This window comes from Crassostrea angulata, chromosome 6, assembly GCF_025612915.1.
Source record: "Crassostrea angulata isolate pt1a10 chromosome 6, ASM2561291v2, whole genome shotgun sequence".
NCBI classification, from domain to species: domain Eukaryota; kingdom Metazoa; phylum Mollusca; class Bivalvia; order Ostreida; family Ostreidae; genus Magallana; species Magallana angulata.
Genome location: NC_069116.1, coordinates 37,381,083 through 37,407,944, shown reverse-complemented (window position 1 = coordinate 37,407,944; position 26,862 = coordinate 37,381,083). Strand labels below are relative to the sequence as shown.

At 33.9% G+C, this 26,862-nt stretch overlaps 1 protein-coding gene across 1 annotated transcript; it reads left to right on the top strand.

Annotated features, from left to right (window-relative positions):
* Positions 1 to 1,162: 1,162 nt before the first annotated feature.
* Positions 1,163 to 26,612, top strand: LOC128187238 (serine/arginine repetitive matrix protein 2-like). The gene is made up of 12 exons (XM_052857530.1): positions 1,163 to 1,291; positions 2,762 to 3,007; positions 9,114 to 9,224; positions 17,373 to 17,540; positions 17,778 to 17,852; positions 18,614 to 18,679; positions 22,921 to 23,001; positions 23,526 to 23,684; positions 24,108 to 24,170; positions 24,334 to 24,557; positions 24,862 to 25,005; positions 25,701 to 26,612. The coding sequence occupies exons 2-12, from the start codon at positions 2,769 to 2,771 to the stop codon at positions 25,874 to 25,876; spliced, it is 1,506 nt and encodes a 501-aa protein (XP_052713490.1). The 5' UTR covers positions 1,163 to 1,291; positions 2,762 to 2,768; the 3' UTR covers positions 25,877 to 26,612.
* The last annotated feature ends 250 nt before the right edge of the window (positions 26,613 to 26,862 follow it).

Sequence of the window (26,862 nt, the reverse complement as noted above, 5' to 3'; positions counted from 1 at the left end):
TGTGACATTTCAGTCCGAGGGAAAACAAAACGTTATATATAACGTTATTTATGATAATGTGTGATTGTATTTAAAATAATATGAAATTTAATGATTATATGTATGAAATGTTTCCTATTTGCAATAAATATAACGCTTTCAAATAGATATCAATAGCGAGCGAAGCGAGCTCTAAGAACCAGTGTGCGCGGGAAAAAGAACGAGCTAAACCTACAGTTTATCAAACAAAATTTTTTGTCTACGAATGCTCTCTAATGTTTTCACCCGTGGTGCTATGCCAAAAATGGCCGACTTTTAACTCGTAATTTACAGTGACTTAAAGTTTGAAGACACGTTTTGAGTACCGCATATGCTATGGCGAGACTCAAAAGATTTGTGACATGCTTCCAAACCTCCGTATTGAGTCGAGAAACGTAAACAAAGACGTACAAAGTCATGGATGACGTCACAGTGCACTCGCGCTATATTTCCCGCGATAAATTTAGAGGTGGATCAAACATCTGTAATGCGTGTACTAGCTATTCCAGAATAGACTGCGATACCTGCCTCATTGACGGATGATTTGTTTTTAATTTTTTTTAATATAGAGATTTTATGTATACATATATTAGCAAGAGCCATACTTTACTGTCATAACGATCCATTTTTAAGCTAATTGTGCATGCATGAGTAGGGAGGAAATAAACAATAGGACATTTTGAAATAAATAAAAAGGAATAAAATGAAAAAATAAACAGTTAAAAAAAATTATGTAGATATTGCATATAGTCAGACCATTAGATTTAAAAGTGGGAAATTACACACCTACAAACAGGAACTGGGCTCTCTCTCTCTCTCTCTCTCTCTCTCTCTCTCTCTCTCTCTCTCTCTCTCTCTCTCTCTCGTTCTCTCTCTCTGGGAAGGGGGTTGCGCTGTATGTATCATAACCATTAAAATTAGTACATTTGGTATACTTATTGTAGAGCAATACTCTCTCAAAAATTCTTTGACGTTCGTTGATACCTAAATAAAACTCAGTACAAGTTGACAATAATGAAAGGTATGTGCAATTATTGCTGCGCTCGCCATAACGGTAGCACCGTAAAACATATTATTGGCCTTTCGTTGATGAAATACAAACAGTGTCGAAGAGCATTTTATATCGAAACATTTTTGCATCGAAATGTCTACAAAATGTCATTCGGACGCTTGTTTGCCTAACTTTTCGCATGACTGAAAGCGTCTGATGATTAAGATTTGATAGGGGGCGATACTATCGACGCAGAAAAAGACGATCGATTTTCGTTTCTGTGTATGTACATTTTCTGTATTTACTACCACGCTGGTTTTAAAAATCTATAGATTTTTATTCTAATTGTAAGGTTCGGTGTTTTTCAGCCTGTCTTTTTTATGACTTGCAGTCAAAAATGTGTGATGTCCGAATTATCTCAATATAGAAGCTATTGTTTTTTTTTCAACCTCTTTCAATTGATCATGGATCAATTATGTGAAATCATTGTAAATTTTGGACATTTTTACTTTTTTCAGCTCAGTAAGCCGTAAGAACGATTTCAACAAGATCGTTGACTTTCGGTAGAAAATTATTGTCTTTTGAGAAGTGGACAGGCATACTATGCCTGTCCACTTCTCAAAAGAGAATAGGTATAGAATATAACTCTCCTTTTCTTGTGTCAAAACAAGTTGAAAATGATGATGGTTTCAAGTGAAATGTGCGGAGATTGCATAGTTTTGGCTCATAATGACACAGACAGGCCTATGTCACATTGCTGTCTGAGTCTGACACAAATACCCAAATCCAATTAGCTACTGTTAAAAAGGTTCTATTTCGGAAGAGATTTGGCTTGGTTGCTATTTACCTTATACCAGAAGAGTGACAATCACAGTCCTTCATGATTGATGTTTGCGATTCATTATTTATTAGAGGATGTTCTACCCTGACTTTGGTTACTTGTCCAGATTAATGTCGGAATATTAATATCAATCTTTCTTTCAACTTTTTTTTTTTAGCTTAAACAATGTCCCCTTTGTTTTGATTATGTATGTAGAATACATTTGTATTTCTTATTTTTATGTACCTATTCTGCCATTATTAATTATATATAGCTAGTGGGTTTTTTTTTTTCATTTTTCTTATCATCCTTTGGAAGCTTGATGTTGATTTGCAGAATATCACAAAAATGTAACATATTTTAAAATAATTTAAAAAATATTTCTGAAAGGTGAAAAAAGGACATGGAAAATTGAAACAAGCGCACTAGTTTGATCAATAAATTGTTGGAATAATCATAAAAATTAATATCATTAAATGAACTTTATGGGGAGGATGTTGGACCAGGCAAAATGGACAATTATCCAGATTTGAATTGCAACAAGCCACTGAAGTTTGGGCAGAATATCTAGACTTTAACACGTTGAAAACCATAACAAAGAACTGTCCTGAGATACCATGAAAATAGCATGTTGAGCCAAATTTCAGAGTATAAAACAAATGTATTAAAATCTGCAGATTGGAATAAATAGATGATGAGTGAAACTGTGTGCAGTTATAATGATAAGAAGGTTGCTAATAATCCACAATAATGAATATTAATCTTGTGTGTGATGAGCTTAAAGTTAAGGAGAGAAAAATGTCTAGTATATCTGCTGGGTTAAAATTCACAGCACCCAGTCTCTATTCCTTAAGTCAAACAGTTCATATTTAAACATGTTTTTTTAAAAGATTTAATATTTTTCAAAATGTTTTGGATTTTTTTTTTGGCAGACTTACAATGTACAATGGAATAGGTCTTGAAACTGCCAGGGGAAGTGGTACCAATGGTTATGTCCAGAGAAACCTGTCCTTTCTAAGGAAACACAAGGACCGCGTGGACTACAAGTCTGAGGAGGAGCTGAAGAAGCTCGACGAACAGCTGATCAAACAGCCCAACAAAGAAATCCTCGACCATGAACGAAAGAGGAAAGTGGAACTCAAGTGCATGGAAATGCAGGTGCTCATGGAGGAACAAGGGTAGGTTAATTGTTAAACCTTCTGACTGTAGAATGTTTAAATGTATAGGTCCAACTTACAGATCATTGTCTACAACTCACAGCTAATCTGGTATATGCTTACTGAGGTTTCCTTGGTTTTATGAATAATTTATGCCATTTTCCAGTTGGCTCTTTTACGCTCTTGTAGTGGAAAAAAAAATGTTCACTTTTGCATCTATTCTAATGCTGCACTCATTTTGACTGTAATATTAAACTTGAGAAAAAAATTACAATATTTAAATATTAATAAAACAGTGGCTGTAAAAAGTAACCAAATTTTAAAAGCAAATGATTTTATTTGTTTGTATGATATGTCACTAACAATTACATCTCCTGTCATTTATACAGTTTATTAACTAGTTTTTCACTTTATTTGAATGATGTAAAATTGTAACTACAATAAACTTATTTTTGATGACAAATATTACCGTATAAAAAGGAAACCTTAAAGGTGACAATTTTTGAAAGTTTTAAAAGAAAAGTTTGCAAAATTTATGATATCATTACGCCTAAGAGAGAATACATGATAAATGGGGAGGTCTTATGTCATAGCCAAACATAATTACTATCATGCATACTAGTATTTGTTGTCCTTTCACAAATAAATATGAATCCTAGGCTAATATGTTATGTTCTTTTAAGCTGTAACAAGTTTTCATAAAAAAAAAATAATCTTTATTTTCATACCACAACTGGGTAATAACCATAGAGTGTTGCATACTCACTCTTGGATAAAACTGGGAAAAGTTATCTTTCTTGGATCTAATGATGAGAATGCACTTCTTTATTTTTTATGCTAATTGTTTTAAACTTGAAACAAGTTTAAAAGAATTAGCATAAAAAATAAAGAAGTGCATTCTCATCAAAGGGTAGCTCAGAACCTAACGTTTTACCAGACATGTTTTAAAGGAAATTGAGAGAGCTTTTCTAATCATTAAACATCAACAATGCAGTATCAATTTGTCTTTCTGTTTCTTAGTACATGTGTGTAAATTAATCTGGAACCAATGAGTAATTGAGTATTGATAACCAAACTTGGCATAAAACATCCATAGGTAAGATCGACCTGAAGATGATAAGACAGAAAAAAGTAAAAGGAACAGGTGTCAGAAGAATCAAAGCTAGGACATTTCATCATGTTCATAATCAGTTGCACAAGAAGATGAGGAGCTGATGGGCTTGACTGAGTTTTGATTGAATTTTCTAGGTGAATTAATACAGTCTGTAGGAATGATCTGGAATGCACAAAAGGACTATATGCAGTAATTTATGCATTTTTCGCCCCCAAAATTAAACTTTTAGGAAGAGCTTTAAAAGTGAAGTAAAAAATAGTTGAAATCATATTGAAAATAAGTGTGTAAAAGGTTATCACCACAGTGACGTCATAATGTAGAAATGACGTCATGAAGATTGTCTTATTTTGATAAATTGATGTTTTGTAGCAAAATATCGGTGTTTTCCGATGGTTTTTCAACTGAAAAACATCGAGCACAGACTTGCTCAATTACCATTTCAATTCATTTTAATCAATAAGTAATTTTGATGTGTATTCTGAAACATTGGGTAGTTAATAAGTAATTTGATTAAGTTGCATAAAATCTTCTTTAAAATATAGTGGTTTGGTCACATAAAATCTTCTTTTAAATGCTGCTGACAAGTTTGTATCAACAACCCACTGCTAGTAAGTGAATAGTACAATGTTTTAATTGGTTGACTTATCTCTTAGAATTTGAGAGTATGGAAATTTTATTTATTGACATACTGGGAGTGTAATGCGACAACTGTTTAGATAAATGAAAATCTACCATTTAACCAGCACCCCTAATAAAGTTGGTAGAAAAGATTAAAGATGATGACAATGGAAAAAAAAATGTTTGATATCTTCTTGGCCAGGTAACATTCAGTGATGAGACTGAATTCTCTACTATACAGAGCACAGCAGCAGCAGGAATAAAAGGTTGATGGTGGCTAGAATGGTGTGGGGCGTACCAAATGATTTCAAGACAGAAATTATCTCATTAACTTGTGATTTTTTTATTGTGTAGATTCACAGTAGGCTGGTGTCTGATATTGGAGAAGGTTCTGGCTTTTACTGCAGTTGTATTGCCAGCCCATGAACAAATTGTGTTTTTCATACAGATCAAAATGAATGTCTTGGATCTGCGTAAAAAAACTCTCTGAGTGGTGGCCAGGGATTAGATCTGATAACTTTTATGAAGATTCATAATTAGATTTCCAATATAGATCATCCAAATTTTCCTGGCAGATGCAAGATAAAGGATTCCGGAGGGATTCAAAGATTGCATAAGAAAGTAGTTTTTGGAGGTTGAATCAGCCTTCCACTCTGGTGCTTTGTTAAAGATTTCAGTGATGTTAAATAAAAGAGAAGGTCTATGTAACACCAGAAAATAAGCTTGTTGTTCAGTTTTTAGCTCACAGAGACGAAGTTGGGGGGGAGCTTATGCTATACCCATGGTGTTTGTTATCAGCGTCCTGACTTGGTTAAAGGTTTTGGAGCAGATCCTGTATCTAAGGTTTTACTTATCCTTTCTCCACCAAACTTGCATAGATGATGCCTCTGGGCCTACCTATGGACCTGAAAGACTTGGATGCAGAATTTCAGATGCTGAAGGAGGTTAAGGTTTTTTTGAGCAGGTTAAAGTTTTTTGGGCAGGTGCCCTTTGATGGCAAAATCTAAGTTACTCCTGGTCCTATCTTCACCAAACTTGCATGGATGGTGTGTCTTATGATACTTATGCTTTCGACAGGCTTAAATGCTGAATCTTAGCCATAGGTTTTGGATGCTGGATGAGTTTAAGGTTTCAGGTGCACTTTGATAGAGAAATCTTTGTTATAACTTCGGATACAGAGCTTGATCTCGTTTCTTGATGTTGGAGCAGGTGTAGGTTTTCAAGAAATTAAATAAGTTTTGACAGTTTGGAAAAAATTTGTTTTGACTAACTTGCATGATACATTTAACTTTGGTTTTGAAACAAAAGGTTAGCTCCAGATACAGGGCCTGATCTCCATCATCAAGGATGCTAAAAAAAACCTTGTCCTACATCACTCAAACTTGCTTGATAGATGGGATTCTTAACCGAGTTTTCCAACCGAAAAATCTGGTTATTGAAATGGTGAAAATTGTGAGCTGTACGGATAACTCCCCGTCAAAAAAACTTGACATGCTGAATCAGAGCCATATAGGTTTTGGGTGCTGGATGAGTTTAAGGTTTTTCAAGCTGGTCAAAGTTTTGGTTTAAGTTCTTTTGCAGATTAATTGTACATATATCAGAGTTGTGCATATTGCTAGGATTTTGATTCCTGATAATTTATGAAAAAAATACCAGCTTTTGAACTTAGTCAATTTTAGTGAAATTTTGAATAAAGGATATCCTTATTGTATGGATAATCATTTTTAGCGACATATTGCATATAAGGTACCCTTATTGTATGGATAACTCCTCCTACAGTTTTCAAGATAGGTAGTTGTTCTTTTGCAGATCAATTGTACATATATCAGAGGTGTGCATATTGCTAGGATTTTGATTTCTGATAATTAAAAAAAAAATACCAGCTTTTAAACTTGTACATACATCAGAGGTGTGCATATTCTTTTAATGTTTTGCTATTATTCTTGAATTTGATTTTGATGAAAATTATACAAACATTTACTGCAAATAACTTGAAGAAATGGTATTGAGGCTCCACTCTGAAGGTTCCCTATGGCAGTCTGCCCTTCCATCAGTCTTTCCAGCATCACATGTCCAGAGAATATTTTGTCTCCCCTTGTCCCAATCTGGGCAATACTTTACATATAAAGTGTGTGTGGTAAGAGCTTTGCAGTGACCCTGAACCCAAACCATGTTTCTAGATCAAAGGTGAAATTTCATAGCACATCCCCTCGAAATACATTTTTTGACCATCATTTTTCCAATTGGCAGAATATTGCTCAAACTTTTCCTAAAGACTGCCTGTAGGGAAGGGGTATGCAGTGATCCTGAATGAAGTTTCTAGGTCCAAGGTCAGTCTCATATCACATCTCTATGAAAGCCCCGGTCCATACAGCATTTTCTCTTTCCTTGGCCTAGTCTTACTCAGACATTACCAAAATGCTGCCTGTGGATAGGGAGGGGTCTGCAGTGACCTTGAATCAAGTTGGTCATGTTTCAAGGTCAGAGGAGACCTTTGTGTAAAAATGTCTAGACCCTATTTTTCTCTCTGTGGTTATAACTGCCTTGTGCTACACCAATAGAGTGCTTGTGGGATAAAAGATTCGCAATTACTAATCTAAATTTTTAAGCTAAAGGTTAAAGTCCTCAAAAAGGTTTTTCATCCATATATCCTTTTAATATGTAAAACAGGGTTCTTTGACATGGTCACCATCACAATGATTTGTACTTATAATAATGAAAGTTATGTTAATTATGTAATAAATAATAATAATGTCAAATCAAATATCCTTGCTTTTTATTTACCGGTATATCGATCATTAAACAAGGGGGAAAGCCCAATTTTTTTCGTAAGCAAGAACCATTCATGTTTCATCCTATGTAACTTTTGCTGATCAGTAACTCATGCACATTTCTTTTATTCATAAAATTCTCAAAACTGGAAAATGGAAGAAAATGGTAAATCAGGCTGGCATTATAGGGAACTGGTGGACCTGATGTTATTCTGTTAGCCGGTTACATCAATAACTGTTGCCTCCACCTGTCAGTGTTACTTGTCACTTAATGGTGTAAAAAGTCAGAGATGGGCTGTGACGGGACTGCCCTCGGCCATGTTGGATCTCTGTAAACCTTCACTGGGTAAACTCTGATCACCTTCAATGCCAGAAGTGACTTATTGTATTATGTGGGCTCCAGAAAATTGATTTCATTCAATCTCAAACCTGGCTCAGGTTGCAGTTCTTAGCAGGAAAGTTCACTAATTAGAAGCAACAGATCTAGAGGGAAGAAAGGAAAAATCCTTTATCCTTTGTAAAACATTACATGTACATAGAATTGAGAGAAATCTAGATATTATGACTTTGAAAAGTAATTTACAAAAATTCAATATTTTTAGTCCCAATCATAGCCTGATGATGATTGACCTAAAATTTGCACATTATGCATTTTGGTAATAACTGTATTTGAGGACATAAATATTTGAGGAATCTGATTAAGAAAGATTTATATTTCATTTCAATGAAATGTAAACCATCACCTGTTTCTATGTTAACTTTTTAGTACGTGTAATACATTTATTGTTGTTTCATACATTGACCAATTTTGTGGTTTATCATAACAGTGAAATCCACAAATATCATTCAGTTATTTATGATATTAGAGAGGCATCAAGACATCCAAGAAACCAAAAAAAAAATGCCCTCGGAAAAAGGTTAAAACCCTCAAAAAGGCTTTTCATCCAGATACTGTAGATTCCTTATTTATGCAAGTACTTACCGTAATTCTGCGATTCAACAGTGTTGCATTAAATCACATGAATGTAAAATTGGGAATGCCAAATTATTATAATAGTTTCGTTTAGTTTACATCTATCCGAAAAATAAAAGCGGGATTTTCAACTTGAGATGTGTTCCTCTCAATTTTATGCAGATATTAATTCCTTGCACTTTTTTTATGAATCTACTGTATCCTTTTATTTAAACAGGGCTCTTTGAGATGGTCACCATCACAATGATTTCTACCCTGTACTTATATTAATGAAAGTTATGTTAATTGTGTAATAGTTATAATGTCAAGTCAAATACCATTGCTTTTGTTTATATCATCAAACAAGGAGGAAAGCCCAATTTTTCTTAAATAAGGAACAATTTATATAGCAGTATCATCCTATGTAACTTTTGCTGATTAGTAACTCATGCAGATTTCTTTTATTGATAAAATTTCATAATCTTAGTCCTTACATGTACTACAAACACGTTTGATACGCGACCCCCTCAGACACTTGAAGAACAGCTAGAAAGTATCTGAGTCAGTGCTTCTAATCTTTCACAAAAGTTTCCCAAAAATATTTAAATGTACAAATATAGTCAAAATGTTGAAAAATGATGTTTTGTAATTTCTCATTATTTTTTAATGTAGGTATTCAGCAGAGGATATTGAGAAGAAGGTGACCATGTTCCGAGAAATGTTGGTCAATAAGGAGGGCGTGTCGGAACCTGTAGTGGACAAAGATGCATCAGGCCGACCCATGTAAGTAACTTATAATGCCGCGACTAGAGTTTACAGAGTTCAAACAGTGCATTACGAGTGCCCCACGTACTGTCAGACAGTTGGTCCTGTGTATACTTAAAGAATGAATTCAACTTTAGCACTTGCATACTGTACTTTCCTTTATTTTACACGAGTTCTTAATGCCGTGAGTCTGTCATTTATTTCAAGCACTAAACTTTTGATATGCCCCCTTTAGCTCTTTTCAGATGTTCAAAAATAAGGGACCCTTTAAGTTACCTTATAAAGAATTTTTAAAGTCTTTTATTGAGGCTTGCCAAGCCTAAAAATGGTAAAATTACCTAACACTTCTACTCCACATATGTATCTAAATCATCCAGGGCACTTACTAGGGATTAATACGGTACTTCCATATAGTCGTGACTGTTGCTTATTCACTTATTATATGTTTGACTTTTACACATATTATGAACTGAGTCATATTTCAGTGATGAAAATTCGGAAGTTTATATTGACATCTTCTTATTTTGACAATTAAGTACAAGCTATTGGGAACTTTTTTATTTTTCATGATTTTTAGCTCACCTGAGCCAAAGGCTCAAGTGAGCTTTTCTGATCACAATTTGTCCGTTGTCTGTCGTTGTCGTAGTCGTATTCGTAGTCGTTGTCGTCGTTAACTTTTCACATTTTCATCTTCTTCTCAAGAACCACTGGGCAGATTTCAACCAAATTTGGCACAAAGCACCACTAGGTGAAGGGGATTCAAGTTTGTTCAAATGAAGGGCCACGCCCTTTTTAAAGGGGAGATAATTGAGAATTATAAAAAATTTGTTGGTATTTTTCAAAAATCTTCTTCTCAAAAACTATTTGGTCTGAAAAGCTAAAACTTGTGTGGAGGCATCCTCAGGTAGTGTAGATTCAAGTTTGTTCAAATCATGGTCCCTGGGGGTAGGGAGGGGCCACAAGAAGGGGATCAAGTTTTACATAGAAATATATATAGAAAATCTTTAAAAATCTTCTTCTCAAAAACTATTGGGCCAGGAAAGCTCAAATTAAAATGGAAGCATCCATAGGTAGTGTAGATTCAAATTTGTTCAAATCAAGGTCCCCGGGGGTAGGGTGGGGCCACAATTGGGGGATGAAGTTTTACATAGGAATATATAGAGAAAATCTTCAATTATCTTCTTCTCAAAAACTATTCGGCCAGAAAAGCTCAAATTAAAATGGGAGCATCCACAGGTAGTGTAGATTCAAATTTGTTCAAATCATGGTCCCCGGGGTAGGGTGGGGCCACAATTGGGGGATTAAGTTTTACATAGGAATATATAGAGAAAATCTTAAAAAAATCTTCTTCTCAAAAATTATTAGGCCAGGAAAGCTCAAATTTGAGTGGAAGCAAACTCAGATAGTGTAGATTCAAGTTTGTTCAAATCATGGTCCCGGGGGGGGGGGGGGGGGGGGGTAGGGTGGGGCCACAATAGGGGGATGAATTTTACCATAGAAATATATAGAGAAAATCTTAAAAAATCTTCTTCTCAAAAACTATTAGGCCAGAAAAGCTCAAATTATAATGGAATCATCTTCAGGTAGTGTAGATTCAAGCTCATTCAAATCATGGTCCCCGGGGGTAGGGTGGGGCCACAATTGGGGGATCAAGTTTTACATAGGAATATATAGAGAAAATCTTTAAAAATCTTCTTCTCAAAAACAATTAGGCCAGAAAAGATCAAATTAAAATGGAAGCATCCTCAGGTAGTGTAGATTCAAGTTTGTTCAAATCATAATACCTGGGGGTAGGGCGGGCCACGATGGGAGGATCAAGTTTAACATAGGAATATATATTAAAAATCTTCTTCTCAAAAACTATTAGGCCAGAAAGCTCAAATTTGAATGGAAGCATCCTCAGGTAGTGTAGATTCAAGTTTGTTCAAATCATGGTTCTGGGGGTAGGGTGGGGCCACAATCGGGGGATCAAGTTTTACATAGGAATATATAGAGAAAATCTTTAAAAATCTTCTTCTCAAAAACTATTTGACCAAGAAAGCTCAAATTGGCGGGTAACCATCCTCAGATAATGTAGATTCAAGTTATTCAAATCATGGTCCCCGGGGGTAGGGCGGGGCCACAATGGAGGATACATTTTTATACATAGAGAAAATCTCTAAAAAAAATCTTCTTCTCAAAACTATTAGGTCAGGAAAGCCCAAATCTGAGTGGAAGCATTTCCAAATCGTATAGATTCAAGTTTGTTAAAATAATAATCCAGTGGTATGGTGAGGCCACAGTGGGGGGATGAATTTTTACATAGGAATATATAGAGAAAATCTTTAAAAATCTTCTTTTTAAAGACCATTTGGCCAGAAAAGCTTTAACTTGTGTAGAGGCATCCTGGGGTATTGTAAATTCAAAATCAGAGTCCCTAGTGGTAGGGCGGGGCCGTGATGGCGGTTTGAATTTTTACATATATAGAGAAATCTTTAAAAATATTCTGGGAAAGTTTTTCGGTCCAAAACTCAGTACTTAGTGTGAAAGCACAGGTTATGCAGATATAAGTTTGATAAAACCATGATACCCTAGAGAAAAGTGGGGCAACAAAATGGGGGGGGGGGTATATAGGAAAAGAGAAAAATCATCTTACAGGTACAACAACAAAAGGGGCTTGGTATTTACCAAAAGAAAGAGGTGGATAAAAATTGGCAGATTTTCAGCTTTTTTTTAGAAAGATCTACTGTACTTAGTTGTCAAGATATTTTGATACTGTAATGCTAATTTGATCAGAATTTAGGCAATTGTTGCTCAGGTGAGCGATGTGGCCCCTGGGCCTCTTGTTTTAACTATTTGACCATAGATTTATTGTGTATGGATAATTATGTGTAGATCAGAGAATTGGTTACAATTCACCAATATCAGTAGATGGAAACATCAATTAGGGATGTTAGTAGAAGCAACTAATGATAGCCTTCCTTTCAATGCTTAATATGCTTTGAGCTGTGAAAGATTATAAGGACTGATTTAGAAAACTTTGAATGAGAGAAATACGTAAGCTTTCTTTGGTTTCTTTGGTGTTGTGGTATAATCAATGACTATAAAATGCCACTCTGTGTTAATGGTCATTATGTACCCATACGAAACTGTTGTGCTTTTTCAGCACATCATAAGATAGGGCACTGTTTTCCGTCAAGTTTGATACGTACCATTTGTTGAGAAACGATCTTAATCTAATAATCATTGTGAAGGTTTGCCTTTTGGAGCCAGAGTTTTGCAGGAACTGTTGGGTGGCAGTTCCAGGGTATAAACAATTTACTGCAAGGAACAGATCTGTCAGTAGCTCATAACTGGACGTGGAGCTGTAAAATGAAGATATATGTGACTGCGATACTTTTCCTCTCTGTATGCCATTAGAACGCATCTCTCTCAGTCTGGAGAGTGTATGGGTGTCGGTTAGAAGGAAAACAAAGGTCGTAAACCTGACAGACTTAAGTAGCGTAAAAAGCCTGATGTTATTGAATATAGGAGTCTTAGTAGGCCCTAATTACAATCCCCTTTATGGAGTGTATTGAACGTTATGTCACGCAGAGATGAAATTTATGTCATGCATTTTTTCTGGTAAAAAATACTCTTATTGTTGGAGGAAAAAGCAATATATGAGTGATTGATTTGAAAGGTCTCTATTGATTTAAATTTGAGTATGGAATAGTTATTGCATGTATCGTATTATTTTGACAACAAATAATTTGATCGTAATTTTTTTTTAAACAAATAGTTTTGCATTGATACAAATGTTGCTCCTTGATTGTTCATAAATCTTTAATATTCTATGATGAAATAAAATATTAAATGTAATCTTTTTGTTGCTAGTTCGTGGTACATTGGATTGAATTTAACTTCTTTATCTCGCTTTGATAGTGTACAAAATCAGACTAGCTGTGTAAATTTTGTTGGCATCTAAACCTGTAATGATATTTTTTGTTCATTGAGTGACACACTGTTTACTGTTCGGCCACAAATGAAATTACGCACCACTTGTATACAGATGTAAATATCCATTACTGCCAATGGCGGAACGTCGATTCGCTTCCATACATCAACCATTATTCAATTTGGAGGAGTCTTTTCTGTAATCAGTCATTTCTAGGTTTCGGAAAAGTATAGAAAGTCATCCAAAATGGATCCTTTTAGGCAGGGATATTACTTTTTAGCAGATTTCGTCTTGGACTATAGACTGATAAATTATAGCCCGATGTGTTCCTTATAGGTTTCCATAAGGTCAGCATCAATCTTAGAGATGTGTGGTGTGACTTGTATAAGGACTGCGTCTTCTTGGTGTTATTTTTATCAGCACCACAATATCATGCTGGCAATTTTAAAGACACTATCTGCCCTCAACTGTATGAAAGCTATCATTTCTTATTTATTTTGTGCTCCATCAGTCATTTTCATCGTATTAAAATATCCTTACTAAGAAAACACTTTTTTCTCATATCAGCATATCAGTAGCCCAGCACTGTATTGTATATCAGTGTAAGTATAAATATGCTTGCACAGATGTTTAACAGCCACAAAGGACATTACAGTGTCTTTTCTCAGGTTTTGGTATACTTTAATGTCCTTAAAAGTATATGATGTACTTGTATCAATATGAAATGTTTTCTATCATAAGCTTTTACCAGTACAAAGCGGTAATTTTGTATGCTTGCAGAGCTGACAAATTAGAAATGACACTCTGCTTACAAATATTCTAGCTATAGCAATATGATTTTCAGTTGTTGTGTCAGAAATAATTAGATATTACTTTAATGGATGAAAAATAAGGTTCATTGACTTCTGTTATTCATATTTGTTTGGGAATTCTACTTTACTGTATAAATGGATTTTCCTACATGTGTAGTGCTGTTTTTTGCTAAATTTTGTAATATGATATTATCTCAACCCCAAACAAATCAATTACAAAAAATAATTTGTAGAATATTATTCTTATAGTCATCAATCAATGCAAATATTCAAAAAAATAATAAAATTACCAAAAAAAAAATGAAATTGCAAAAATTAAATTTATCTTTATTAATATATTTCGGAATCAACACACAAAAAACCCACATAATGGAACAAAATCATCAGCTATGATTGAAGCAAATTATTTGTCATCCTGTACAGAAATTTATTTTTAGCTTTGAAAAAACGAATTAATAAAATTTAATGCTTGATATTTCATTTATCATAAACCTATACTGCGTGGTAAGTTACAGGCAAATTAAGTCATTGTAAAAGCACTTTTTAAGAGGGAGTAAACTTTATGAAATACATGTACAGCTCATCTTGAGTATAAAACATTGTTTATTTTATTTTAGGTGTTTTTTTTACTTACTCCTAAAGTTTATGGGTAAATTTTAATTTTGTTAAATTCAGACAATTATGTGTGCTTAAATATTCTGAACTCCAACTATTTTGAGATTTGAGTTTAAGTAAATCCCAAATGTCATTGTGAGACAATGAAATCAATTGTGTGATGTAGAGATGATTCAATATCAGTGGGACCTGAAACCACTAATGCCAGTAGTACGCGGGGTAGGGGTCTGTTAATCATGTCAATCTGTTGATCAATGCTGCTCTGATATCTTCGGAAATCTATTGGTTCATGTTGTGAAGGCCTGATCAATTGTAGGTGGTGGTCTTCAGAGCGGATTAATAACGGCTCGCAATGTGCCGGTCTTGTATAAAGATATTTTTTTGTTCGTCAGTATGAGAGAGGACTAAATCGATTTCAAATTGATTCATAAAAATGAAATTTACAAATGCTTACTTTAACGATAGATTAAATGTGTTTAGATAGTACATGTAGGGTGAAGTTTTGAGTCGTGTAAAACTGATGTGATCAGGAAATGTAACTTCACTGGAATTAAACAAGTTAACTCTGGTGGAACTTTCTTTGTTACATCAAAATGAAAACCAACGTTCAAATGGCAATAAAAACAGCTTATATATAGATCCACAAATGGAAGCCAGCATGTCTTTTGGATGTTACTCTGTTGAGGGCAGTGTGAGCCATTGCAGAAGGGTTGAAGAAACTGTCCAGTTGTGTGGTAAGGGAGGGGCACAGTCTGTGTTGATCCTGGAAAGACAGTCCTCAGCTGATTATTGCCCCCATCCAGGTCCATTGGAGTCTGCTAGAAGGGGTCATTTTGGCTGTGTGAAATGTCCAATGCATTGTGGAACTATGGGTCATTGCAAAAAGTCCAGTATATTTGATATATTTTGGGACCAGATTAATGGAAAACACTGTCCTGTACAGTCCCATGTTTGTCAGCCTCAAGAAATATATTCCCTGGGATGTTTTAACGTCTATGTGTATGTATATTATATATATTTTTAGATATCAGGGTACGATAATCACTGTTGTTACACAATGTAATCAAGTAAAAAGAACTTTAAATGGTATTTTTTTTTAGATATTCAGTTCTTTACCCATAATCTTGTACCCGGTACATTTAAAGAAGAACCTATGGCTACGTGTACCTTACTAGTTTACAGTGGTCTACTAGGTTGAAATAGTGATAGAGTAATGACTTTCAGAAGATACCATTAAGTGAAAAGGAATGAAAACAACCTTACAAGGTTACCCGAGTCACTCTGGTGACCTATTGCTATCCTTGGCTGTTTGTTTCCTGTGTCTTCCATTTTTGAGCATTCCCTAAAACTACTACATATATCCTAATCTTGACTTGATATTCAGTGTTTCACATCAGAGTAGGAAGAGGAATACTAGTGGTGAAGTTCATGAGCCCTTTGGTGCATAGATTTTAGGCATAGCCTGTAAACCGTACTTCTGGTCATATAATAGCAAGCAGATACGTCCCTTTAGCTGATAACAGTACGTTTGCTAATAATGAGAATTCAAAGAGAAATTTATTACAGGTACATGATCTTAAAACTATTTGTTACTTTCCTCTGAAAATATGCAGAGTTTTCTACTCCACTCTATTCAAATGGTATACATATATATATATCGGTAATTAAAATTAAAGTAAACAGGAATTTTATAGCCACATGGTCCATTTTTTTGGCTATTACAGTATCAAATGAATTTCCATGCTAACCAATTATGGACTTTTGCCTATTTACACCAGCAGAATCTTTCTCCTTTTTTAGTTAGAAATATTCAAAGTAAATAAAATAATTTCTTTATGGGCACACAAAAAAAGCCCCAAACTGCATCATGGGAATGTTTCAAAAGGGGAATCGTTTGGTCTCGTCCCCTGAATGATTAGGTTAATTTAACCCGCATGTTATGCATTGTTTGAAACAAAGAAAACTTCAGAATTATTAGTCATCAAAACGTATTTATTTCTTATTATTATTTATTTCGTATTAAACAGGTTTATTTCTGATTTGCAAAACATTTTGACCTTAATTTAATTTATAGCAATGAATGTCTGTGTTGTAATACAATCATAGCCGCTTCGATGTCAGGCAAATTTTAAGATGAGGCGAAATAACTCGGTTCTCTTTCGTTGTAAACAAATTTGGTACATCATTTTTTCATTGAAATATGGTCTAATTGACCAGGAAAACTACTGCAATGTATTTAATTATACACATAATCAGCATTACCACTGTGTTTATAAAAACGGACCAAGCAACTTTAAGGAATGGAATGTTTCATATTTAACTAATAGCATTTCAAATCGTACAGATATGAATTGACAAATTTTTAGTTCATCTGAAGATTCAATGTAACGATAGAATTTAAAAATTCATCGGTAAAGAATTAATTTAAGCATCCGTCACTGACTACTGTGTTCATGAGGATTACTAAAAGTGATTGGAACAGAAGTGCTACGGTTAGATAACACAGAGCTATTGAGGGATTGAATTAATTCAAAAATAGATTAATTACAAATGCATTGCCAGAACAAGACTGCTGTGTTTGGTAATGATTTTTCCTTCATGATATAATCAAACTGGCAGGATTAATAAAGCATGGTAATGTACTTGTTATAGAATAAATGATTAAAGGAAAACTAAAAAAGGGGGATAAAGAATTACCGTATACCGGTACTTTCCAATTTAATTGATATTGAAGTCAAGACAAACAGAAAAAAAATTTTGACTAGAGATAATATTTGACATATGTGTTTGTGAGAGTGACGGTTGAATTGTTTGTGGTTGTAGAGCGAAGGAGAGCCACCAGATAGCCCAGGCTACCGCCGAGAAGAATGCCCGCCTTAAAGAGGCGTTTGGAATCGGGGACAGCTACGTAGATGGCTCGTCATTTGATCCAAACCGCAAGGCAAAAGAGGAACAAGCCAAAGCTGTGGCGATGGCTCAAAAGAAATATGCGTTAGTGTTGATAACCAATATCTTTAAAACATGGTTACTTATGTTTTAATTACAAAAAAAGCCAAGTTGTCTGTTATCTGATTTCAATATATGTTATGAACAAGAAAATAATGCAACTATGACTAGGCATACAAATTAAAGTTCTCTTTGCATCAAATACATGTAAAAAATATTGTGAAGAATGAACTGCTGTGACATATTGATAACTATTTGATTTATCATTATTATTTTCTCCAGAATTGTCAGAGAATCCAGTTCTTCAGAGCGATCTCCATCACCACCACCAAAGAAGAAAAAGAAAAAGTCTAGCAGGTACTAGTAATTTATCTCTATCAAATTAATTGCTCTGACAACAGAATACTAGGACATCCACCTGCTAGATGTTTTAATGGAGAGAGAGCTCACTGTGTAACCATTTGTTTTAACAGCTACATTAACCCATCAATATAATTCCATTATCTTGTTTCACCCAAAAAAATAGATTGCCTATTGTTGTGAATAATTTATGAAATTGATAAATCTTTTGCTTTGTTCCAAAACTTGATCACACTGCACAAATAGCACTGAATCATCCCATACAATGGACTGGGGACTACATGTAGAATTGAATGCTGACACATTAAGAATTTGTTGATATAGTTGTCATGCCTCAGTGAAAGCATTAGCACATTTGATATCATTTTGCTGCATCAGCCTCGTATTTAAAAGCAGATGAAACGATGGAGAAAATGGAAAATTTTCATCAGAGAGATATCTTGCCAATTTTTGTTTATTTTAAGTCTTAATTCAATTCATTGCGTAAGTTCTTGTTATAACCCTTTTGTGTATGCGAACTTGATATCAGAACTAATGCAAAATTGATGAAGTCATCAGGACAAATTCTACATTTACATGCCATCTGCATACATCACAACTGCTATACAGATGTACAGAAATTTGGATGTCTTCACCAAAAATGATGATTGTGTCTTGCATCCAAGGACATATGGACAGTATATTTAAAAGATGAATCGGCAAATGTAGGTGAACATCCAGTCACGATGTACATCTGACAGAGTCTTTGTTTGTTTCAGAGACGACAGCCGTTCTCCAGAAAGGAAAGAGAAAAAGAAGAAAAGTAAAAAGCACAAACGTGATCGGTAGGCTATCGTTCCATGATGGAGAAGTATAAAAATCTGATATGTACTTACTATGTTGTTCAATTCATCTTCGGGTTTGATTGAGCAATACTGTAGATGTGTATATTTAACAATTCACGTTCATTAGCTTTGCCTACGGATTCAAAGGGGATATATTGCAACCTTATACATGTATATCCACCTCGACTTTCTGGAACTTATGATAACATCAAGTTACGATTTTATTTTATTTTTATTTTATTTACGCACATGCTGTTTTCAAATTATCAAGTTTTCATGACAAAAAAAAACAAAACAGGAAATTGGTGAAAACATTTATGTTGTCCTCATAAGGAGTGAGAATTGATTGATTTGTTAAACTGCCATAGACTGAGATTTTATAACTAAAACATATCATTATGAACATTATGAACAAGTAAATATATCTTGGGAAAAAAAAAACTTTTTCAATTAACATAATTATAGCCAAGTCCCCCGTATATAAAATGCAGCAAGCCTAATTTACAGCTGATAATGATATGGAGAATAAACAACATTGTTGTGCAAAAACTCCAGTCTTCACTTGTATTATTTTATTGTCTTTTATTTTTTTCCTTTTTATTTTGTGCTCTGCTTTTGTTTTTGTACACTTTAAATCACTCTCTTTATGTAGTAGATTTGTACTCTGTAACTTCATTGTTAATTAAGTATCCATATATAGTATTTGCACCCTGAAAAAGACAATTTGAAATATTACAATAAGAAACCTGGACCATACAGATCTGTCCATAAATGTTTAAAGAAAAGTGCCAAGCCATTGTAACATTGTAATCTCGTACATTTTCATGAATTATATGCACATGATGAAAAGAAAAACTGTACATGATGTACATTAAAAACTGAAGTCATTTTCAGCACATAATTTATTTCTTAAATGCCTTTTCATTTTTAAGCACCAAAGGAGAGAGAGAGAGAGAGAGAGAGAGAGAGAGAGAGAGAGAGAGAGAGAGAGGAGAGAGAGAGAGAGATGAAAAAATACAAAACTTATCTGGTTGTGGGAGAGAGAGATTTCACAGAATTATGGTTTTATGAAGCAATTTTCAGTGTCATTATTATCTGATATAAATGCTTGATTTTCTGTTTGTTTTGTGGTAGCCTTTCTCATTCAGTAGCAGGTAAAACACTTTCAGTTTTTGTTTTTATTTGTTCCCTTTTATCCCTCACCTGTGATTTTTAGTTATGTATAATTTTCTCATACAGGTGAAATGGTACAGGCATCTATGATCATGTACATTAAACATCAAATGCGTGAAATAAAATTGTTATTTTAAGAATTACATGTTGCAAAAGTTACAATGTAGATCAGTATTGAAATAAAATGTTGAGCATTTATAAATTTCTTTTTATTTTCTTTTGAAGTTTACAAAGGAGATAGGTTTTACAGGTGTTATTTTATAAGAATGACTGTTACAACAATTCATATTTTATATATTTTAATTACAAAATTGAGGTATTTTGATTGGGTTTATAAACTTAAAATTTTTAGAAAAAAAGTTAATTTGGAAGGGGAACAAAATGATTTGTGCATTAAAGTATACATCTGGCTTATTTGACCGATGTTTTATGCAATTAATTTTTCAAAAAAATAACTTCTCAGATACTAAAACATTTCTTATGTTACTTGACATGGTAAACAAATTGATATGATGATGATATTATGTGACTCAAACAATAATATAACAGTTTCCATCATTTTTTGAATGCTTCTCCCAAAATTTGTCGAGTAAGGTTTTAAGGTAAGGCTTCTAGTGTACTCCTGTTTTAATATGGTACTGATCTGAAATATTTGAACATTAATCTGGTGTTTCTTTGGAAATTTAATGTATTTGTGTTCTTATATCAAATAAATTCAATTTAGTGCACACAAGTTCAAAGTAGTTTTATTTGCAAACAAATATGCTAAAAATAATGACGTCTGAAATAGCAATATAACTTGAAATCATTATACATGTATTTCATTTAGAAAAACGCCCAACCCAAAACTGTTGAACTTGTGGTGCACAATTGAATTTGTTCAGAAAATACATTGCAAGTCCTGATCAGATTTTGGTCAATTCTTGAGTGTTTTTTTCTGACTTGTGAGGAATAAATGTTGTTATAAATTTTTCAGATTTGCTGATATTGTTTTTTTTTACAGGGCTGAAGTTTTAGCCAGATTATAATTGAGTTTCATGTTTTTGGAAGATCTTGTTCATTAAATTATCATACTAACATGTTGAATAGAATCATTCTACATTTATTGTTGGGTTTCACGCTTGACTGAACTCCTAGCAGAATGCCAAAAGTTGATCATTTAGCACTTTTTTACTAATTTTACTACATTTTTGACTTAGTACTAATAACAGCTCACATTTACTGCTAGTTTAGGTACTGTTTGTGTACTAATCCTCTTGCATCAATCAGAACAGTGTCTATTTGAAATGTTTCAGCTCGCATTCTAACAAGCATAGTCGCAGTACTAATAAACGAAGAAGACACCATAGGTAACTATTGAATGCTCATTGATGCATGAACCATCGTGTACCTAGGTAGATGTGTAGATGTGCAAAAATGTGGTTATATGCTTGGAAACGATTGACAAAATGCTGCATGCTGCAGCCACAACTATCTACACACTGTAAAATCAGAATATTTCCAGAAAAGAATGATGAACATTATCAATTTAAAGCTTTGATCATTCCAAATTCTTGAGAAGTTACCGCTACAGTAAAACATGGTTATAGTGAACACACTTATAATGAATTAACACTTACAGTGAAGTGACTACATTACATGTTGTAAATTTGAGGGATATAAAGAATTACGCCTATAATGAAGCAAAATCGCCAGTCCCCGGCATTTTATTATAACTGTGTTTTACTGTATACTTTTTAAAAGTCTGCATAAGTACTTTAAAGATTAATCAATGATATGCTCACAATTCTACAAGTTAGTTACAGCATAAATAAAGCTCTGACATTTTCAGAATTCTTAAAACCCTGGAAATAAATGATTTCTCAGTGATAATTCAAAATATGTTGTTTTGTTTCACTTTTGATATCTTATAGTGGTGTTGTGTTTAATACTTTATTTGCAGTCATTTGAGTATCTTGTTCATGCTGTATATTTTTGTTTTGTTTATTTAATTCATTTTTCTTTGAAGGGTAGGACTTTTTTCTAATTTTTAATTATCGTTATGGTGGTATTTGTTTTGCTAAAATTCTTTTGCATTTTAGTAGATGGGTATAATTTTCTTTCCATGGTAGAGAGTCTAGAGAGACTTTTTCTCTGACTACTCAGGGTCCTATAGGGAAATGTTAAAGCAATAAGAATTCCCTAAAAGATGTCCAATGGAATACAGGTTGTATGAAGATTTTTTTTTACACTTGAACGAGGTAAGTACACTAAGCTTATGTACATATATTGTATGTTTTTATTGGGTGTTTGTTTAAGTTTGATTTATCAATTCTGTCGTATACTAGTATATATATATTTTTTTTCACTTTGATGTTTAGAATCCATTTATCAGAGGGCAGACTGTTTAAGTAATCTGTATCACCAAGAACTATTACGAAAAATCAAATGCTTTTCAACTTAATGAACATTGTACAGGTATCAGCTTTTTTTGGAGAACTGCAGAGATAAGTGTGTGGTTTGAATACAATTATAAAAGGAAGTCTTATATTAAGATTTTAACTGACCCACACAACTCCCATAATTACAGTTGGTTTTCTTTAGAAATTCAAAATTTGCATCCAAAATGTGAATGGTAGATGGAAGTGTTTGCTATTTAGCACAAATCCTGATAACAGTATTCCTTATTTATTGGCTTGTAATTCAAATAAGAGTTATATTGCAATTGGAAATTTAACACCCCCCCCCCCCCCCCCCCACAACAAACAAAATGATAACAAAAATATTGATACATCAGATACATTCTGCCTTCTCAGTACACAATTGTTGTAAAACATTTTCTGGTGTCTGTCTGCCAGCGGTATCCTCTTGATGCAGCTTTTTATCTTAATTCCAATGAATCTGATGTGATAATGATGATGGAATGCTAAAAGAGAACAATGAGAGATAAGTAGATTATAAAGATCACACTTGAAGACAATAGACAGAGCCAGCTAGCTAACTCTTTGAAGAGGAGCAACAATTCTGTTATGTCTTATATTGTCTAATAAAGTTGTACATTTTTACTGACACGTTTCATTTCCTAACAGTTCACATCACAAGAGGCGTAGACGGCGGCGGCGGGCTCGCACCCCTAGCCCTGTACACTCACACAGGAGTTCTAAGGATGGGTATGTTTGGCCACAATTGTGTAAACATATTTTCGAGATTAAAATTCTATCCAATCAGTTCATGGGCACCGGACGTTGAAAATATTTCTTTTAATTTTATAGGAAGATTTTTCCTTGTTTTTATTATAATAGTACAGAAAATTATCTTACTATAAAAAGAAATATCTTTAATATAAGGTGGTTGTAAATCGGTTGTCTTTTACCAATGTTATATTACTCAAAATGTATTTTATTTGCATGTGTAGACTATAAATTGAGTATATTTGGCAGGTAGCAGACTTTAACTACATTCATCACTACATGTTTTGCCCAAGATATAGAAAACATGAGAATAGATGCATAATAAATCTACATATAATAACTTAGTGAAAAATATATTTTAGTTAAATAGTATATATTCTAAATAAAGTATACTTTAATACAGTACATTCTTGTCTCAAAACTTATTAAAATTGATTGTTTTGTTAAATTGCCTTTTCCACTTGATTATTATTTTCATAAATATATATGTGTGTACCTTTCAGGTCAGTCGACAGGGAGAGAAACAACAATGAGACTGAGAAGAACAAAAGGCTAAAGTTTGAAAATCAAATCAAAGAGGAGGATGCTGGGAGGACTTCTACGTCATCATCTAGGAAGCTGTCTCTATCTCCCACACAGTCCCAAAGTCAGTCCCCAGCAAGGTACTGTAAAACTCTGTACTATGTACTGTAAAACACAGTAACAGTCAACAAGCTGAAAATGAATTCACAGTATAATGAATTTACACTTCAATGAATTCACTCTGTAATGAATTAACACTACAGTGAATTCACTCTATAATGAATTTACACTATAACCAATTCACACTTATGGCAAAGCCAGTTTCATTCCCCATAATATCAAAGCATATAATGATAATTTGATATAATACATAGCAATCTGAAAATCATTTGCCCTTTGCACATCGCTCTATGCATTTTTAAATATAACAAGTCAACAGGAATAATCAGAATATTGTTTGATGTAAACATATTTATAAAATTGGGTTACATATATAAGTAGATGCATGTTTATCAATGAAATTTAGAGTAATGTAAATGAGCTTATGATTTCACACATTGCAGTACGTATCTTGATGAAAGAGCAGTGAATAACTCTTCCAAACCAAGAGATTCTTCACCATTACGGTAATTAATGCTTCATTAACCAAAATTACTCAGATTTTATAATGTGTACTTTGTTAAATCAAACTACTCATTTTATATTTTCATTAACAGATCTCCTGACAGAATACAGAGAGACAAATCCTCAGTCCCAGTGCAATACAAAATACTCTCCTCCCCCACTAAGAAATCCCCAAAGCCAATCAATTACAAGACTCCCTCCCCCGTTACTCGCAAGTCTCCCCGTCCCACAAGATTCCAACCCCTCACCCCACCAATCAGGTATCAAACCCCCTCCCCAACCAGGGGAAGATCCTCTACATACACACCAGACAGGAAAAGAGGCTCGTCTCAACATAAGTCAAGGTCACATAGTCGTTCAAGGTCACACAGCAGGTCAAGGAGAAGAAGGTGAGTCTAAAGTAGTGCATGGTCAAAAGCTTAAAATAGTCATATATGACTTTGCAATCAATTGTTAAAGTTTTTATCGAATGTACCAGTACACCTTATTCTACTTTTATGACCGGGTAAAAGTTATCTTTCTTGGAATAGAGTAGTATTTTGTAAACCATTCTTTAGTATTGTACCTCTTGGAACCAATGTTTTAGTTTTTCTATCTGATGAGTAGCTTAGTTTTATTTGGTGAATTACATGCTTGCATTGTTTTGATCTTTGACATTTAATGTTTTGTCTGTATTTTTTCCATGTGCTGTAGGAATTACTCGTCGTCCTGTAGTCCCTCCAGAAGTTACAGTCGGAGCGTGTCTCGGAGTCGATCTCGGCGACGCGAGTCCCGCAGTCCCTCCATCCGACGCAGGAAAGGATCCCCCAGCCATCTGGACAAGCGGAGAATCACAAGGTGGGGAGGGGGGGATATATTGTGTGTTTATCAACTCATATTTCTATCAACCTTTGGCATAATGAGGATTTTAAAAACATTTGACAGAAATGAGTATCAAAATAAAAGCCTTAAATACAAATGAAATGTAATGTATGAAAAAAAAATTTTTTCTTATTATGCAGTGATTAAAATGAGTTGAAGATAGAATTGTTCCAAAGGATAGTATAATTTAAAATCTATTTTCAAAAGTTTGGAACTAACAAAATTTTGGTTGAAAACTAACTTGTCGCTTGCAAAATTTTCGCCATTAAATTACTTCAGTGCATGTATTCATCAATGATATGAATTACATTTGAACACAATAACACATGCCTGTGTGGTTGAATTTCTACATCTATGAAGCATGGGACATGTTTAAAATGACTCTTTTACAATTTACTGAACTAAACAAATATCAACGTACTTGTTTTTGTAAGAATATAGCAGTATTCAAGTTTAGTGGTGGTCATTGTCATTTTATAGTACAAGGGTAATTTTCTAGCTCCAAGCAAGATAAGGTTTGATGGACTCTAACAGCTAGGTGTTGTTATAATCAATTAATTAATTGAATGCATGCAAAACTGCGCCAAAATTTTGATTTGTGACGTAAACAAAAGAAGTTTGATGATGATTGGATGTATCAATAATGTGTCATATATTTCCTCATTTTACAGCGCTAGAAAACGCCCCGTTCCATACTATCGCCCCACACCGCCCAGTTCCAGCACGGACAGCGATATGGATGACTGGTTCTACCACCACTACCGCCGCTCCAGGAGCCACTCCCGCCACCGAAAAAGGAGTAGAAGTGGCAGTATACTGCACTACCGCCACCGCAGCAGAAGCATAGCTAGTGACAAAGGCAACTAATGTATGTGGCAGTGTATTCTGCACTACAACCACAAAAGCTTGAGCATAGCTAATGCCAAAAGCATCTAGCATCTGTGGAGGCAGTATACTGCACTACAGCCACTGAAAACTAAGCATAATAATTGACAAAGACTTCTATTGTCTGTGGAAGCAGAATGCTGCACTACTTCAGCTGAAGTATAGCTAGTGACAAAGGCATCTAATGTCTGTGGCAGTTGTACTGTCATTATTTATGTACTATTTATTCTAGCCTTTTTCTGAGTTGGTATCACTTTTCAAGGAGTGGTAATAAATCTCTGGAATTGTGATATTCTTGTCAATACCCAGACAGTGGGGCTTTTTGTGTTATATCACTGCAGGGCTCTCCTGAAGTGCAAATATCTAGAAGTGTATTCAGAATTTATTTCCTAAAAACCAAAAATGATACCAAAGAGATATGGTTGTCATATCCATTTTATTTTTTTTTTGTAAAATGTATGGAAAAATACTGGGTTTTTATCGTATTTTCTTGATGACCATTACAGTAACTGTGTGAAATGTAGAATTACTACAAACTAATTTCCCCATTAATATCAGATTCCATCAGTTTAGATTTTTAGTGACTATAACATTGCCATTGCTGTTTTAGAAAGTTGAAAGAATGCTATGAATAAAGTGTAAAGCTCTTTCTTTTTGGTGCAAAATCACCAAGAGGTATTCAGGGAAATCCAAATTATCTACATCAGTTTAGATTTTTAGTGACTATAACATTGCCATTGCTGTTTTAGAAAGTTGAAAGAATGCTATGAATAAAGTGTAAAGCTCTTTCTTTTTGGTGCAAAATCACCAAGAGGTATTCAGGGAAATCCAAATTATCTACATATCTACATCCTAGTGATTATCATAAGGAATATTATACATTTTATTGTGTTTGATTATTTGTATACCAAGGGTTGGCGCTTCTTAGATTCATGAACATGTACTTTT

Coding starts and splice junctions, on each gene's coding strand:
- LOC128187238 (XM_052857530.1), top strand. CDS start 2,769: ATGTACAATGGAATAGGTCTTGAAACTGCCAGGGGAAGTGGTACCAAT. Junction 9,225..17,372: donor GATGCATCAGGCCGACCCAT/GTAAGTAACTTA, acceptor TTGTGGTTGTAG/AGCGAAGGAGAGCCACCAGA. Junction 24,171..24,333: donor AGAGATTCTTCACCATTACG/GTAATTAATGCT, acceptor TCCCCCACTAAG/AAATCCCCAAAGCCAATCAA.